Source organism: Microtus oregoni, unplaced genomic scaffold (assembly GCF_018167655.1).
Source record: "Microtus oregoni isolate MIOR12 unplaced genomic scaffold, Mior012 000005F_ref0000423, whole genome shotgun sequence".
Lineage (NCBI taxonomy): Eukaryota > Metazoa > Chordata > Mammalia > Rodentia > Cricetidae > Microtus > Microtus oregoni.
This window is the reverse complement of record NW_024543064.1, coordinates 35,469,622-35,484,135: the sequence shown is the minus strand read 5'-3', so window position 1 is coordinate 35,484,135 and position 14,514 is coordinate 35,469,622. Positions and strand designations below refer to the sequence as shown.

General features: G+C 49.6%; 1 protein-coding gene across 2 annotated transcripts; it reads left to right on the top strand.

Annotated features, from left to right (window-relative positions):
• Positions 1-3,460: 3,460 nt before the first annotated feature.
• On the top strand, positions 3,461-14,216 carry Pomgnt1 (protein O-linked mannose N-acetylglucosaminyltransferase 1 (beta 1,2-)). 2 transcript variants are annotated; one of them, XM_041651905.1, is made up of 22 exons: positions 3,461-3,589; positions 4,058-4,228; positions 4,800-4,914; positions 5,026-5,144; positions 5,680-5,745; positions 5,833-5,946; positions 6,525-6,642; positions 6,830-6,928; positions 7,093-7,220; positions 7,740-7,810; positions 8,038-8,113; positions 8,275-8,358; positions 8,442-8,483; positions 8,678-8,736; positions 9,003-9,075; positions 9,152-9,280; positions 9,361-9,486; positions 12,203-12,267; positions 12,446-12,490; positions 12,841-12,976; positions 13,355-13,464; positions 13,550-14,216. In XM_041651905.1, the coding sequence occupies exons 2-22, from the start codon at positions 4,109-4,111 to the stop codon at positions 13,635-13,637; spliced, it is 1,983 nt and encodes a 660-aa protein (XP_041507839.1). In that variant the 5' UTR covers positions 3,461-3,589; positions 4,058-4,108; the 3' UTR covers positions 13,638-14,216. The 2 variants fall into 2 exon arrangements, with proteins under 2 accessions (XP_041507839.1, XP_041507840.1); XM_041651906.1 differs by having other exon boundaries at positions 3,470-3,603.
• The last annotated feature ends 298 nt before the right edge of the window (positions 14,217-14,514 follow it).

The following is a 14,514-nucleotide window of genomic DNA, read 5'->3' as shown; positions in this document are numbered from 1 at the left end:
ATTGGTTCTCAATTAGTGGAAGTATTTGGGAAGGATTAAGAGGTGTGACCTTGGAGGAGGTGTGTCATTGGGGGTCAGCCTTAGGGTTTCAAAGCAGCCAAGTCATTCCCAGTTAGTTCTCTCTGCTTTGTGCTTTTAGATGGAGATGATATTTGAGCTCTCAGTGTTTCTCTTTGTGTGACCTTGGCTATCCTGGATTTCACTCTGTAAACCAGGCTGGCCTTGAACTCAGAGACCTGCCAGCCTCTGCTACTCAAATTCTGGGATTAAAGGTCTGCACAGCCACTGCCCCACCTTACTCTGGACTTTTCTTTTCTTTTTTTTTTTTTTTTTTTTTTTTTTTGGTTTTTCGAGACAGGGTTTCTCTGTGGTTTTGGAGCCTGTCCTGGAACTAGCTCTTGTAGACCAGGCTGGTCTCGAACTCACAGAGATCCGCCTGCCTCTGCCTCCCGAGTGCTGGGGTTAAAGGCGTGCGCCACCACCGCCCGGACTTTTCAAGGAGCAAGGAAAACTGGAGAAGTAAAACTCTGAGTCAAGGAGACTAGCTAGAGACCAAAAAACAAAACAAAACAAACAAACAAACAACTGAAAGGACCTGGAGTGGCTTGTTAGAGAGAATTTGATCACAACAGGTGCCATTGAAAGAATTGGGTAACTGAATAATTCATTCATTTCAAATGGTACTTAATATTATTTAAAAAACACAAATTATTTCAACTATCATGAAAGTTGATTACAACTAACATCACTGGAAAAAGACAAGGTGAGTCCCAGCTATATGGCCTGATGCAATTTACCAAACAAGGGAACCTAAAAGAATCTGAGAACAAATGGATATGACCAGTACAGTAGCTGTGGAACTGTGGGTTCTATGGAGAGATGCAGCAAGCAGGCTGACATAGGAGCTAAAGCTCAGGAGAGAAATGAGGACTGCACTTATGAGTTTGTGACACCGGACAATATAGGTGGAATTTCTTGTTGGGACTGCCAGCTCCCAAATAACCACACAGAGACTTATTATTAATTACAAAAGCTTGGCCAATAGCTCAGGCTTGTTCCACTAGCTCTTATATCTCAAGCCAATCCATTTTAAAAATTATTTTCTTCCTCATGTCTTTATTACTTTTATTCTGCCCATGTTGCTTTCCTGCTTCCTCTGTTTCTGGCTGGCAACTCCCGAGACTCCGCCTTTATTCCCAGCATCCTCTTACTTTGGCTTTCTCACCTAACCTCTTCCTACCTAGCTATTGATCAGTCAACCTTTTATTAAACCAATGAGAAGGCGTCTTGGTAAAGACACATCTTCACAGTGTACAAAAAGATTAGTTCCTAACAGGACAATAATAGAGATCACGAGTGGATAAGATCACCTATGAAGAATAAATGAGAACAGAAAAGGGTCAGAAACCGGTGAGAAAACATCTGCTTGCTTGTTTTTAAATAAGGAAAAAACCCACCAAACTAATTTTGTTTCTGAGAGCAGGTTTCACTTTATAATCTTGGCTGTCCTGGAACTCACTTTGTAGACCAAGTTGACCTGGAATCTATGGCGATCCTCCTGCCTCAGCCTCCTGAATGCTGGAAGTGGATTACCATGGGGAGCTCTTAGCATCTTGCTATGAAAACCGACTTGACTCAAACTGAAGATTCTTCTTCCCTCCCCTCTGTAGGAGAGAAGGCATAACACCATACCAACCCGACACTGTTAGCATGTTGAAAGATACCATCCCTCCATGCAGGAGGCAGGTGGAATTTGGAGAGTCAAAAAAAAAAAAAAAATCAAAGGTGCATTCCTTTAATCCAGTTCTTGAGAGGCAGAGGCAGATGTGTAATGAGTCTTTCTGTCTCACCAGCCAGCTCCCAAATACAACACAGAGGCTTATCATCTTGAAAACTCTGCCTTAGCTTAGGCTTATTCCTAACAAGTTCTTATTAACCCATATTTTTTGATAATTTATTTTTATTTAGTTAATTGGTTTTTTGCCTGCATGCACGTCTGAAGCCCTGGAACTGGAGTTACTGACAGGTATGGACTGCCATGTGGGTGCTGAGAATTGAACCTGGGTCCTCTGGAAGAGCAGTCAGTGCTCTTAATCACAGAGCCATCGCTCTAGCCCTTAACCCATATTTTTTTAATCTATGTTCATTACCTTTACTCTGAACTGCCCATCCTGCTTCCTCCACATTTGGCTGGTGACTCTGCCTTTCTTTCTCTCTGAGTCCTCCCTGTCCTCATAGGTCCTGCCTAACCTCTTCCTGCCTAGCTAATGGCCATTCAGCTCTTTATTAGACCAACCACAATGGCACATCTTCACACAGTGTAAAGGAATGTTCTGTAACACCGATGGACCTCTGTGAGCTCAAGTCCAGCCTGGTTTACACATAGGGAGGGCAATATGGAAAGACTCTATCTCAACTTCCTGCTCCCTCAAAAAAGGACTACTCAGGGGTTGGAGATGGCTCCATGGTTAAGCACACTTGCTGTTCTTCGAGAGGCAGTTACCTTCACAGCATGACAGGCAAGCTCACAAATTTCTTTAACTCCTGCTCCAGGGCTATCAGATAGTAGTAGCTCTGGTCTCCACAAGGGGCACACACATTCACATAATTAAAAATAATTTTTAGAGGGCTGGAGAGATGGCTCAGTGGTTAAGAGCACTGGCTGCTCTTCCAGAGGTCATGAGTTCAATTCCCAGCAACCACATGGTGGCTCACAACCATCTGTAATGAGATCTGGCACCCTCTTCTAGCGTGTGGGCATACATGGAGGCAGAATGTTGTATACACAGTAAATAAATCAATAAATCTTAAGAAAAAAAAATAATTTTTAGGGTTTTTTATTTGTTTTTTAAAGAAGCGGACGGTAGCGGCGCCAAATCTTTAATCCCAGCACTCAGGAGAGCCGGGCAATAGCAATGCAGGTCTTTAAACCCTGCACTCAGGAGGCAGAGGCAGGAGAATCTCTTGTCAACGGAGTGAGTTCCAGGGATAGCAAAGGAAACACAAAGAAACCCTGCCTCGAAAAAAAGAAAGAAAAAAAAAACCACGAAAAACTAAAAACAAACAAACAAAAAACAAAATATTCGGATAATCACGGAGCCTATCATTCACGGTTTATGGAACCGAGGTAACATAAGCGCACAGAACAGTAGTGGAGCAGGTTTGTAGTCCTCTCCTCCTCCTCAGCCTGGAAGCATCCTTGCAGGGCTGGGCCATGCAGGCCTCATGCTGCAGCCCTCTAATCCCGAAGCGCCCAGGAAACTGGCCCAAAGCCCCGGGAAGCCGCTCGCTCACGGCTCCGCGGTGCGGGGATCTGCTCTCGCCCCAGACCCACTGGCGCCCGGCAGCTACCCTGCAGGAGAAGCTGTGCAAGCGGGAACTCCTCGCACGCCGCAGACGCCGGCCCGGGCCGCCGCCCTAAGCGCCGCCCGACGCCCTCTCACCCCGCGGCGGCGGCGGCGGAAGCGGCGGGGCGGGCCGGCTGGGCCGGGGCGGGGCGCGAGCGGCATGGAGGAGGCGGAGGCCGCGGAGGCCGCGGCGCGCGGGGCCGAGCTGTGCGGGCCCGAATGGGGCCCGGGGCCCCTGAGCCGTGAGTGCCTCTCGGTGCGGGTCCCAGAGGGCTGGCGCGGGCTGGGTGGGTTTTCCGAACCTTCCGGCGTCCCTGAACCCTGGGAGGAGAGGAGCTGAGCCAGATGGGATGGGGCGAGGGTGGAGGATTAGGGTGCGGGAGGTCGCTGTAAACTCGTCCACCCCGGGACTGGAAAGAACTGGGATTTGCTCCTTGTAAGGACTGGTGAATCCGGAGAGTTGAGTTTCTGGCCTGCACCTCTGAGGCCCTTAGCCTGGACTTAGTTCCTCCAGCCCCAGGGAATTTTCAGGTGATCCAGTTCTTCTAAAAGATTTTCTAGTCAGACCCAGAGAAATTGAGCCACGTTGCCTAGGTCACACAGCTCAGCAGCTTGTTGAGAGAAGTGTTGCTAAGAACTCCTCATCCCTCCAGAATGCTTTAGGCTTTGGGGGAAGCGTCTTACTCCATGTGACTCCACTGTCCCCTCAGATTCCTGAAGTCATGGACCTGGCGGGGACAGGGGTGACTCCCTAATCCAGTATGGATGACTGGAAGCCTAGTCCCCCCATCAAGCCCTTTGGGGCTAGGAAGAAACGGAGCTGGTATCTTACATGGAAGTATAAACTGACAAACCACCGGGCCCTGCGGAGATTCTGTCAGGTAAATGAGGTCCCACATGTTAGGAAAGCTGGCCTCCTAACTTGACCCTAGCAGTTGACTGTGGCCTACTTCCTTGGCCATTAGGAAGAGGCAGCAGATTCCGAGAGGGGAAACCTTTGTATGTCACATCCTTCTCAGGCAGTGGTTAAGACCCAGGATTCTGGAATCAGAACCCAAGTCTGACCTCGTAGGTATCCAGTAGAAACAACGAGTCTGTCAGGAAGGCTTTGCCCCTGACACACAACTGTCAGGTGTGTGGCCCAGGTTCAGTGTCTTCAGATTCTCCGCTGTGGTTCTCGGGTCCTAAACCCATCTCTCGGAACTAGTTATGGAGGGGAGCAAGGAAGACAAGGACTCAAATGGAAAATTACAAGAGCTCTGGGTAAGAGGGCCCTGATGGGAAAGTTCTTCAGGAGATGGCCACAAACCTGTGTCCTGATTGAGAACCAAGAAGAAGAGAGACGGGTCCCAGGTTCTTTATCCCTGTGTCCTCTACAGCCAGGGTCGAACTTTCAGAGAACCTCTATGATCTGGATGGGGTGTGCTTCAGTCACCCCGTCTTTCCACTCAGACAGGGGCTGTGCTTTTCCTGCTGGTGACTGTCATTGTCAACATCAAGTTGATCCTAGACACTCGGAGAGCGATCAATGAAGCCAATGAAGACCCGGAACCAGAGCAAGACTATGGTGGGTGGGGCGGGGGTCCTGGGGTCTCGTGGCAGAGGGGCGTGCAGATCCTACAGGGTACAACTGCTAGTGAGATGTTACCCATGCCTGTTATACCAACTCCTTCTCCAGATGAGGCCCTAGGACACTTGGAGTCCCCTCGGCGGAGAGGCAGCAGTCCCCGGCGTGTCCTGGATGTGGAAGTCTACTCAAGTAGAAGCAAGGTCTACGTGGCAGTGGACGGCACCACGGTGAGTGGACCAGCATCTTCAGTCCGCTGCGGACTGGGCCCTGAAGCCCTGTCTGGCTGATGGTTTCTGCTTATTAGGATTAAGTAAACGGTATATGGAATGTCTGTGTGGCAGAGTCTCCTAAGTGATCAGGAGTTTCAGCAGGCCACTAACTCCTCAGTTAACTTATTATGTAACCACTTCCTAGTCTCTTTGGCTTCTGCCTTGCCCCAGGTACTTGGAGCTCTAGAGGTAATGGGACTTGCTCTTCCTAGAGAGCCTTACTGGTAGAGGATGATGGGATCTTCAGAGTTAAGCAAAGACAGTCCAGGACTCTAGGTGCCATGGAAGTGTTAAAAGGAAGATTGTAGAGAGATGTGATCTTTTCTGATGAGGGTACCGTGGGGGCTTTCTGGGAGAGGCGCCTGGCCTTCAGTCTGAGTTAGAACTGTAAAACAGTGACAGTACAGGCAGGCTGGAATGTTTCGTGCTTGTAAGACAGAGTCACCATGAATGCCGGGGTGACTAGCTGGATTTTGTTTCTGCTGCTCTATAGGTGCTAGAGGATGAGGCCCGAGAGCAGGGCCGAGGCATCCATGTCATTGTCCTCAACCAGGCCACGGTGAGCTTGGGATGGGAAACCCAGAGGGCTGAAGCTGGACTCGTCCTTACTGGTAACACTATCTCATAAGAGGTTTGCTCCTGCCAGGGTCATGTGATGGCAAAGCGTGTATTTGACACGTACTCTCCTCACGAGGATGAGGCCATGGTGCTGTTCCTCAACATGGTGGCGCCCGGCCGTGTGTTGATCTGCACTGTTAAGGTCAGTAAGTCCCCCTGGCTCCGTTCTCCATGCCCCTAGCTCTGACTTTGCTCAAGAGAATGGGAAGAAGTTCTGGAGAAGGGCAATTCAGGTTCTAGTCCGAGCCTTGGTTGGGTCATTATTATTTTTGGGGGGCGGGGGGAGGTGTTGTTTGTTTTTTACTGAGCCCCTGCCGTCTGCCGAGTACTACATTGGTTGCTGAAGATACAACAGGAAGCAGACAGAATTCCTACCTCCCTGGAGCTCACATCCCAGTGGTAGCAATAGAACAGTCATCCCAGCCTATAGTGTCAGGAAAGGACAAGAGAAGAAAATAAAAAAGCAGAATGTCACGGTTGCATTTTAGGAAGGACTGGAGGGAAAGAGGAGTAAGCCTGGTGGTTGTCTGGAGGGAAAACATCCTTGGTAGAAACTTCTGGATCTGGAATGACAGTAACTAAAGAGTATTGTTGGAGTCACCCAGTGAGCCAGCTTAAGGAAAAGGGTTTCTATGTAGTGCAGGAAACAGCCAGTACTACATAAGGCCGGATCTCTGGGACCCACACAAATCATGGTGGCTGTCTCTTTTGGTCGTCCAGGATGAGGGCTCCTTCCACCTCAAAGATACAGCGAAGGCTCTGCTGCGGAGCCTGGGAAGCCAGGCAGGCCCTGCCCTTGGCTGGAGGGACACTTGGGCCTTCGTGGGACGAAAAGGAGGTTTGGGCACTAAAGACTATCCACCCTGTAGTATCAAGGGAGGAGCAGAATGATAAGAGATGGGATGGTGCGGGATGGGGAAGATAGGACTCAGGTGTAATACGTAGGGAGAAAGCGGGCAGAGTTGGGAAGATGCCCCCTGCTCCTGTCTGGGCCTTCATTTGTCCTCATTCCTGCCTTCGGCCAGGTCCTGTACTTGGCGAGAAACATTCTAAATCTCCCGCCCTCTCCTCTTGGGGTGACCCAGTCCTGCTGAAGACAGATGTGCCACTGAGCTCGGCTGAAGGTGGGGTCAGTGGGGGCCAGGCTCTGGGGCAAGGCTTGATTGGAGAGTGGGCGTTTGGATCCTCTGTGAGGCTGTTTTTCCTTGACTGTGTACCTGGGGCTTCCCTAACCTAGCTGGCCTGCCGCCTTCATCCCATTGATATTCTCCCTCCCTCCCTCCCTCAGAGGCCGAGTGTCACTGGTCAGACACAGAGCTGAACCGCCGCCGCAGGCGCTTCTGCAGCAAAGTGGAGGGCTATGGGAGTGTGTGCAGCTGCAAGGACCCAACACCTATTGAGTTCAGCCCTGACCCAGTAAGTGGGGCCAAAGCCATGGACTCTTTCACAGTTTAGCAAAGGGCCCTAGGAACGATTCAGAGCTTAGGTTTTATCTACCTTGACCTGGTAGGAGCTCAGGATGTATGCATGCTGAACTCTGAACACAGGTTGGGGGTGGCGCAGGCCATTACCAGGGCTGAGTTGGATTGTATGTCTGTAAAGACAAGAACAAGGAACCGGGTGGTGGTGGTGGCGGGGCGGCGCAGGCCTTTAATCCCAGCACTCAGGAGGCAGAGGCAGGCGGATCTATGTGAGTTCGAGACTAGCCTGGTCTGCAGAGCAAGTTCCAGGACAGGCTCCAAAGCTATACAGAGAAACCCTGTCTCGAAAAAACCAAAAAAAAAAAAAAAAAAAAAAAAAAGAACAAGGAAGACCTTTGGTCCTTCCCTGCCTGCCTGTTCCCGAGGCCTTTCACTGCACCTGAGAAGTCGTCTCTAAATGGAGATCCCAGTTGGAAGGGGGAGTAAGGAAAGCTAAAAGCTGTTTCTCACACAGCTTCCAGACAATAAGGTCCTCAATGTGCCTGTGGCTGTCATTGCAGGGAACCGACCCAATTACCTGTACAGGTGAGCCTGGAAGTGGACTGTATCCAGCAGTGAATGGGGATACTCAGGAAGTGGGTGGGTGCTTAGCTTGCCTTCCTGTACAAGGGACTCCTACAGGAGGCAGAAAAGCGGCAGATGCTAGGCCTGTTGGATATGGGTAGACACGGACATAGGAGCCGGTTTGTGAACATGGGAGGGGTCAGTTGAGAGGACAAAGAAGCGCTAATCTACTTTTCTGGGCTCCTCAGAATGCTGCGCTCTCTGCTCTCAGCCCAAGGGGTATCTCCGCAGATGATAACGGTCTTCATTGACGGCTACTATGAGGTGAGTGGGGCTGGGGGCAGAGCAGGACACAGAGTAATGGGTACTGAGCAGCCGCGATCACTAAGGGTTGGTAAGGGCAGGGAAATATGAGAGGCTTAACCTGTTGGGACCTGTAGAGGTGTAGAGGTCATGCACGTGATGACCGGTGTCCCCATCTCCAGGAGCCCATGGATGTGGTGGCGCTGTTTGGCCTGAGGGGCATCCAGCACACTCCTATTAGCATCAAGAACGCCCGTGTGTCTCAGGTATTCCTCGGCAAGGGTGTAAGGGGCAGAAACCTGGTCTCATCCTCTGCCTCAAATCTTAACGTGCCCGATTCCCCACCCAGCACTACAAGGCCAGCCTCACTGCCACTTTCAACCTGTTTCCGGTGAGTACCACAGATACCCTGGGTCTGTGGAGAGAAATTATGTTATGGAGAAAACTCTTCCCTTACCTGGCCTTGCACTTCTGATCTGAAAAATGGGGGAGCAGAGCAATTCCTGAGCATGAGGGTTGGAGAAAGAAAGCCGAGGCATGAGAGCAACCTCCTTGGAACCATGATGTTCCCTGCTGTCTCTGTAGGAGGCCAAGTTTGCCGTGGTTCTGGAAGAGGACCTGGACATCGCTGTGGATTTCTTCAGGTGACAGGGGTAGCCCACCATTGAAGTGCTTATAAGCCACATGGGACTTCTGTACTTGACTGGGGTCTTCAGGGAAGGATATAGTGAGGTGCCTTGGGCAGCTTTAAGTGAGTTCAAAAGCAGGGGGAGAGCTCGCATGGCTAGGACGCATGTGCTGGGCTTACATAGTAGAAAAGGTAGAGACAGTGGGACCATCAGCTCTGCCCTCCCAGCATCACGGTGGATCTGAGTTGCCACTCTCTGAGCTCTTGAACTTTGGCTCTCAGTTTCCTGAGCCAGTCCATCCACCTGCTGGAGGAAGATGACAGCCTGTACTGCATCTCTGCTTGGAATGACCAGGTAGGCTGGGTGGCCAGGGACTTAGTCAGCATGGGAGTCTGTCAAAGCTTGGAGCTACTGACACGCCCTGTCATAGGGGTATGAACACACAGCTGAGGATCCAGCACTACTGTACCGTGTGGAGACCATGCCTGGCTTGGGGTGGGTGCTTCGGAAATCCTTATACAAGGAGGAACTTGAGCCCAAGTGGCCCACACCAGAAAAGGTACCCAGCAGGATAGGATGAGTGGGCTGGAATCCCTTCAGCTCCAAACCTCTAGCCTTCATAACATTCTGTGACCCCAGCTGTGGGACTGGGACATGTGGATGCGGATGCCAGAGCAGCGCCGGGGCCGAGAGTGCATCATCCCAGATGTTTCCCGATCCTATCACTTTGGCATCGTGGGCCTCAACATGAACGGCTACTTCCATGTGAGTTGGGTACTGTATGATTCAGTGGTCGAGGGCATGGGTTCTGGAGCCTAGTCCCGGCACTCATAGCCATGTCAGTACTGTTCTGTTTTTGCCAGTTTCTCTATCTGGAAGATGAAGATAAAAAATGCTACGTCTGTGGGGCTAGAGAGATGTCTCAGCGGTTAAGATCACTGACTGCTCTTCTGAAAGACCTAGATTCAATTCCCAGCACTCGTGGTGGCTCACAACCATCTGTAACTCCAGTCCTAGAGGATCAGACACCCTCCTCTGGGCACTACACATACATGGTGGTGCATAGTCATACAGGCAGGCAAAACATCCATACACATAAATAATGCTTTAATAATTTAAAAAATGCTACTTCCCAAGGGCCAAACATAGATCACGGCCTTATGATCCTAGCACTTGAGAGGCTGAGGCAGGAAGGACATTAGTTTGTGGCCATTTGGACTACATAATGAAGATCCTCAGAAAATAAAAACAATAGCAAGACTACCGGCTGGGCCTAATCCCAGTACTTAGGACGCTGAGTCTGTGGGATTCTCATGAGTTTGAGGCTACAGTGTAATACCCGTATTCATCTCCCTGCAAAAAAAAAGATAAACAATCAAAAACCCAGAAAAAACCCACTTCTCTTCTTATGAGGCTTGATCTGAAATAAGAGAAAAAAGTTAGTCTGTTGATGGTGGTGCCGCACACCTTTAATCCCAGCATTCTCGAGGCAGAGGCAGGTGGATCTCAGAGTTTGAGATAAGCCTGGTCTACAGTGCAGACAACCAAGGTTACACAAAGAACCCTGTCTTGAAAAAAACAAAATAAAAAATAAGTAATATAGATTTATTTATTTTATGTGTCTTGAGTGTTTTGCGTATGCATAGCAAGTGCACTATATGTGCCTGGTGCCTGAGAAAATCAGAAGGCAGTACTGGATTCCCTGGAACTGGATGGTTGTGAACCACCATGTTGGTGCTAGGTGCTTCTTGGGTCCTTCTGTAGCTTTGGAGCCTGTCCTGGAACTAGTTCTTGTAGACCAGGCTGGCCTCGAACTCACGGAGATCCACCTGCCTCTGACTCCCAAGTGCTGAGATTAAAAGTGTGCGCCATCACCTCCCAGCTTTTAGCTTTGGAGCCTGTCTTGGAACTTGCTCTGTAGACAAGGCTGGCTTCGAATTTACTGCTTCTGCCTCCCGAGTGCTGGGATTAAAGGCATATGCCATCATCGCACATATCAAGTGGTCTTAACCACTGAGTCTTCTCCAGCCCCTGAATTTAAAAAAAAAATGATTTTCTGCATATGAGTGTTTTACCTGCTGTATGTATATGTATCATGTTCATGCCTGATAGCTGAGGTATCTAGAAGAGGGCGCCAGGTCTCCTTTGGGACTGAAGTTATAGATGATTGTAAACCATCATCTGGGTACTGAGAATCCAGGGACCTCTATAAGAGAGCAGCAACTCTTAACCACTGAGCCATCTCTCCAGCCTCATTATGAAGTTTAAATGAGTTCATATTTGTAAAATGCATATGTTAAAAACTATAACTTTGCTTGGTGGTGGTGGCTCACGCCTTTAATCCCAGCACTTGGGAGGCAGAGGCAGGTGGATCTCTGTAAGTTTGAGGCCAGCCTCATCTACAAGAGCTAATTCCAGGACAGGCTCCAGAGCTACAGAGAAATCCTGTCTCAAAAAACAAACAAACAAACCTATAAGCTTTATATTAGAGAAGCTGGTAGCTGGTACTGTATGTTACTACTGTTCTTACCACTGGACTTGGATGCAGAAAGGATATGCCTGTTCTAAGCACTGGACCTTCTCCTGTCCGTGCAAGCATTGGCACACATATTTCAACCTGAGGTTAGCAGGATGTTGCTAGTCCCCTCTGTTCCACTCTCCTGTTAGAATAAGAGTGCATTTGAAACAGTCCAGTTGAAAAGGGTATATTTAGTTTGGAACCTCCTAGAAGACAGCAAGACCCCCAGAGGAAGCTAATAAAAGAGCCTTACTTCCCAAGGAAGTGCAAGTGCTTCCTCAGGTCGTTCATAGCAGAGCCTGAATCGGCAGTTTCCTTCCTTCTAACCCATCTCAGCTCTTGGCTGCGTCCGACAGAAAGCTCTGTGTGTGTCTCCACCACCCACTCTTGGCTTTTTAATCATTTTTAAGTTTTTTTTTTTAAGATTTTGTATATACATATAGTATACTGTCTGCATGTTTACCTGCAGGCCAGAAGAGGGCATTGGTCTCATTACAGATGGTTGTAAACAGCCATGTGGTTGCTGGGTATTGAACTCAGGACCTCTGAAAGAGCAGTCAATGCTCTCAACTTCTGAGCCATCTCTCGAGCCCCTGTTTTGTTTTTTTTTTAGGTAGGATCTCTTGTATTCAGGCTGTCTTCAAACTATATAGCTGAGGCTGGTCTTGACCCTCTTTCCTCCATCTTTCTTCTTTATTTCTAGGACTCTGCAGTAAGCCTGGGAAAAACTTGTGGGAACAGCACTAGTTCAGTGGGTCAGTAGCATAAGCCAAGAGACCAGCCCAAATTAAAGTTAGTAAGAGCTTGTCAAAGATGGTGCAAAGAAAATGGAGAGACTAGAGGGAATCAGAGAGCCCATTCCAGAATCAGTACTTCATTTTTGGGGTCTTGGATGTCTGTAGTGGGTCACTGAGCAAGTGTGCCAGACTAAGAAAGCCTTGACTTCTATCCTTTGCGTTTCAGGAGGCCTACTTCAAGAAGCACAAGTTCAACACGGTTCCAGGTGTCCAGCTCAGGAATGTAGACAGGTAGAGACTGGCTGCACGTCATGGGGTGGATATCTGAAGGCTCGAAGACCAGTCTTTGCTAGTTCTTTCCTGTCAGCCCTGCTATGCTGTTTCCCCACGTGACCCTTTGCCCTGCCCATTCCTTTCCATGAACCTGAGGGCCTTGCCGTCACTTGATTAATTTTTCCTTCCCCTTCAGTCTGAAGAAAGAAGCTTATGAAGTGGAAATTCACAGGCTGCTCAGGTATGGCTTGGGGAAACTGGAAACTGATTCCTGAGTAAGGAATCAGATACAGGCTTTCTTAGTACCACAATTATTGGTACTATAGAAAATGAAAATCAGAGTTCTCTAGTGCAGACATTATAAAGAATTTCAAGGTGTCAGGGTGGTGATTGGAGCCAGAGGCAGGTGGATCTCTGAGGCCAGACTGGTGCAAGTTCTCAGGAGAGAGAGAGGAGGGAGGGAGGGAGGAAGGGAGGGAGGGAGAGAGAGAGAGAGGGAAAGAGAAAGAAACAGCAGAGCATTAACCCAAGCCTAGGGCCCTGCCTCTGTGCCACTCCTGTCTTGGCCTTACTTTTCTACCCCCAATGCAGTGAAGCCGAGGTTCTGGACCACAGCAAGGACCCTTGTGAAGACTCTTTCCTGCCAGACACAGAGGGCCATACCTATGTGGCCTTTATCCAAATGGTGACAGATGATGACTTCATTACCTGGACTCAGCTTGCCAAGGTGCCCTCACCAGCAGGCCTTGCCCCGACTAGCAGAGAGACTTTGCTGTAGAGTTTTCAGCCTCAGACCTTTTCATGTTCCTGGCCAGGTGTGGTTGAGTGGTGACGCACGCCTTTAATACAAGCACTCAGGGAGGCAGAGGCAGGCAAATCTCTTAGGTTTAAGGTCAGCCTGGTCTACAGAACAAGTTCCCGGATTGTCAGGGCTACACAGAGAAACCCTGTTTCAAAAAAACAAAGAAAGAACCTCTTTTCTAACCCTTTGCTCAAATCCATACTCCCGAGCATGCTTGCTCTTGATTGAGGCAGCTGCCAGACTTTCAGTGGCCATCTCCACAGCTTCCTGACCCTTCTCCTTCCCCTGCTCTATCCCTGTCAGTGCCTCCATATTTGGGACCTGGATGTTCGTGGCAACCACCATGGCCTGTGGAGATTATTTCGGAAGAAGAACCACTTTTTGGTGGTGGGGGTCCCAGCCTCCCCTTACTCGTGAGTTTCCTGCTGTTCCTGGGAAATGTCCTCCTGGGGTTGAAGCATGTCTTCTTCTCTGTATCATTCTTCTGTTGAATTTCAGAGTGAAGAAGCCACCATCAGTCACCCCTATTTTCCTGGAGCCACCCCCAAAGGAAGAAGGAGCCCCAGGGGTCGCTGAGCAAACGTGAAGCCTCCTCCAGGACCCTGCAGGGCTGGGTACTGTGTACCCCCAGGCAGGCTAGCCCGTCGCCCTCTCCTGTAGAATTTTGTAGATGCTGGTAGGGGTTAGGGCTGGTTTGTTTTTAACATGAGGATTTAATTACTAACTCTGAGGGGAAGGATCCCCTGCTCCAACACCCCGTTCCTGAGGTTAAGGTCTATTTATTACTTCCTTGTTGGAGAAGGGCAGGAGAGTACCCAGGACCTCTTTGGGATTCCTGGACAGCTGATCCTGCTCTTTTTCACCCCATCCTCCCAGGCCTGGCTCAGAATCTAACCTATTTATTGACTGTCCTGAAGGCCTTGGGAATAGGCGCAACCTGGGGCCTTTAGTCCTCTCTGGACCAGGACGCTGCCCTGAGGGTGGGACTGGCTCATACTCAGGAAACTGCTGTGCCCAACTGATGACAGGCCCAGTTGGGTCCATGTGCTGGCAGACTCACTCAGAGACCCTTAGACACTGGACCAGGCCTCCTCTCAGCCTTCTCTTTGTCCAGATTTCCAAAGCTGGATAAAGGTGGTCATTGATTAAAAAAGGAGAAAACCTTTGGGGTGTGTCTTGTGGTAGTTTTGTGGGGAGAACAGCGTGGTGGTGAGGGAATCATCTGGACAGATGATGATGTGTTTTGGTTGTTTTACTGTCTTCCATAGTTTTATTGTGGAAGCCATTTGGCCACCAGGGGATGCCCAAGTCTCAAGCTTCAAGTCTTTGGTTTTTATTTGTTTTAAGCAGGCTCCACCCTGGGACCAGCTGACATCATCCCTTCCTGGTTGGGGCCTTATGTCCTAGCAGCCATCTCACACTCCTTCCTCACTGTTTACCATCGGGCTCGCCCGTCTGGGCCC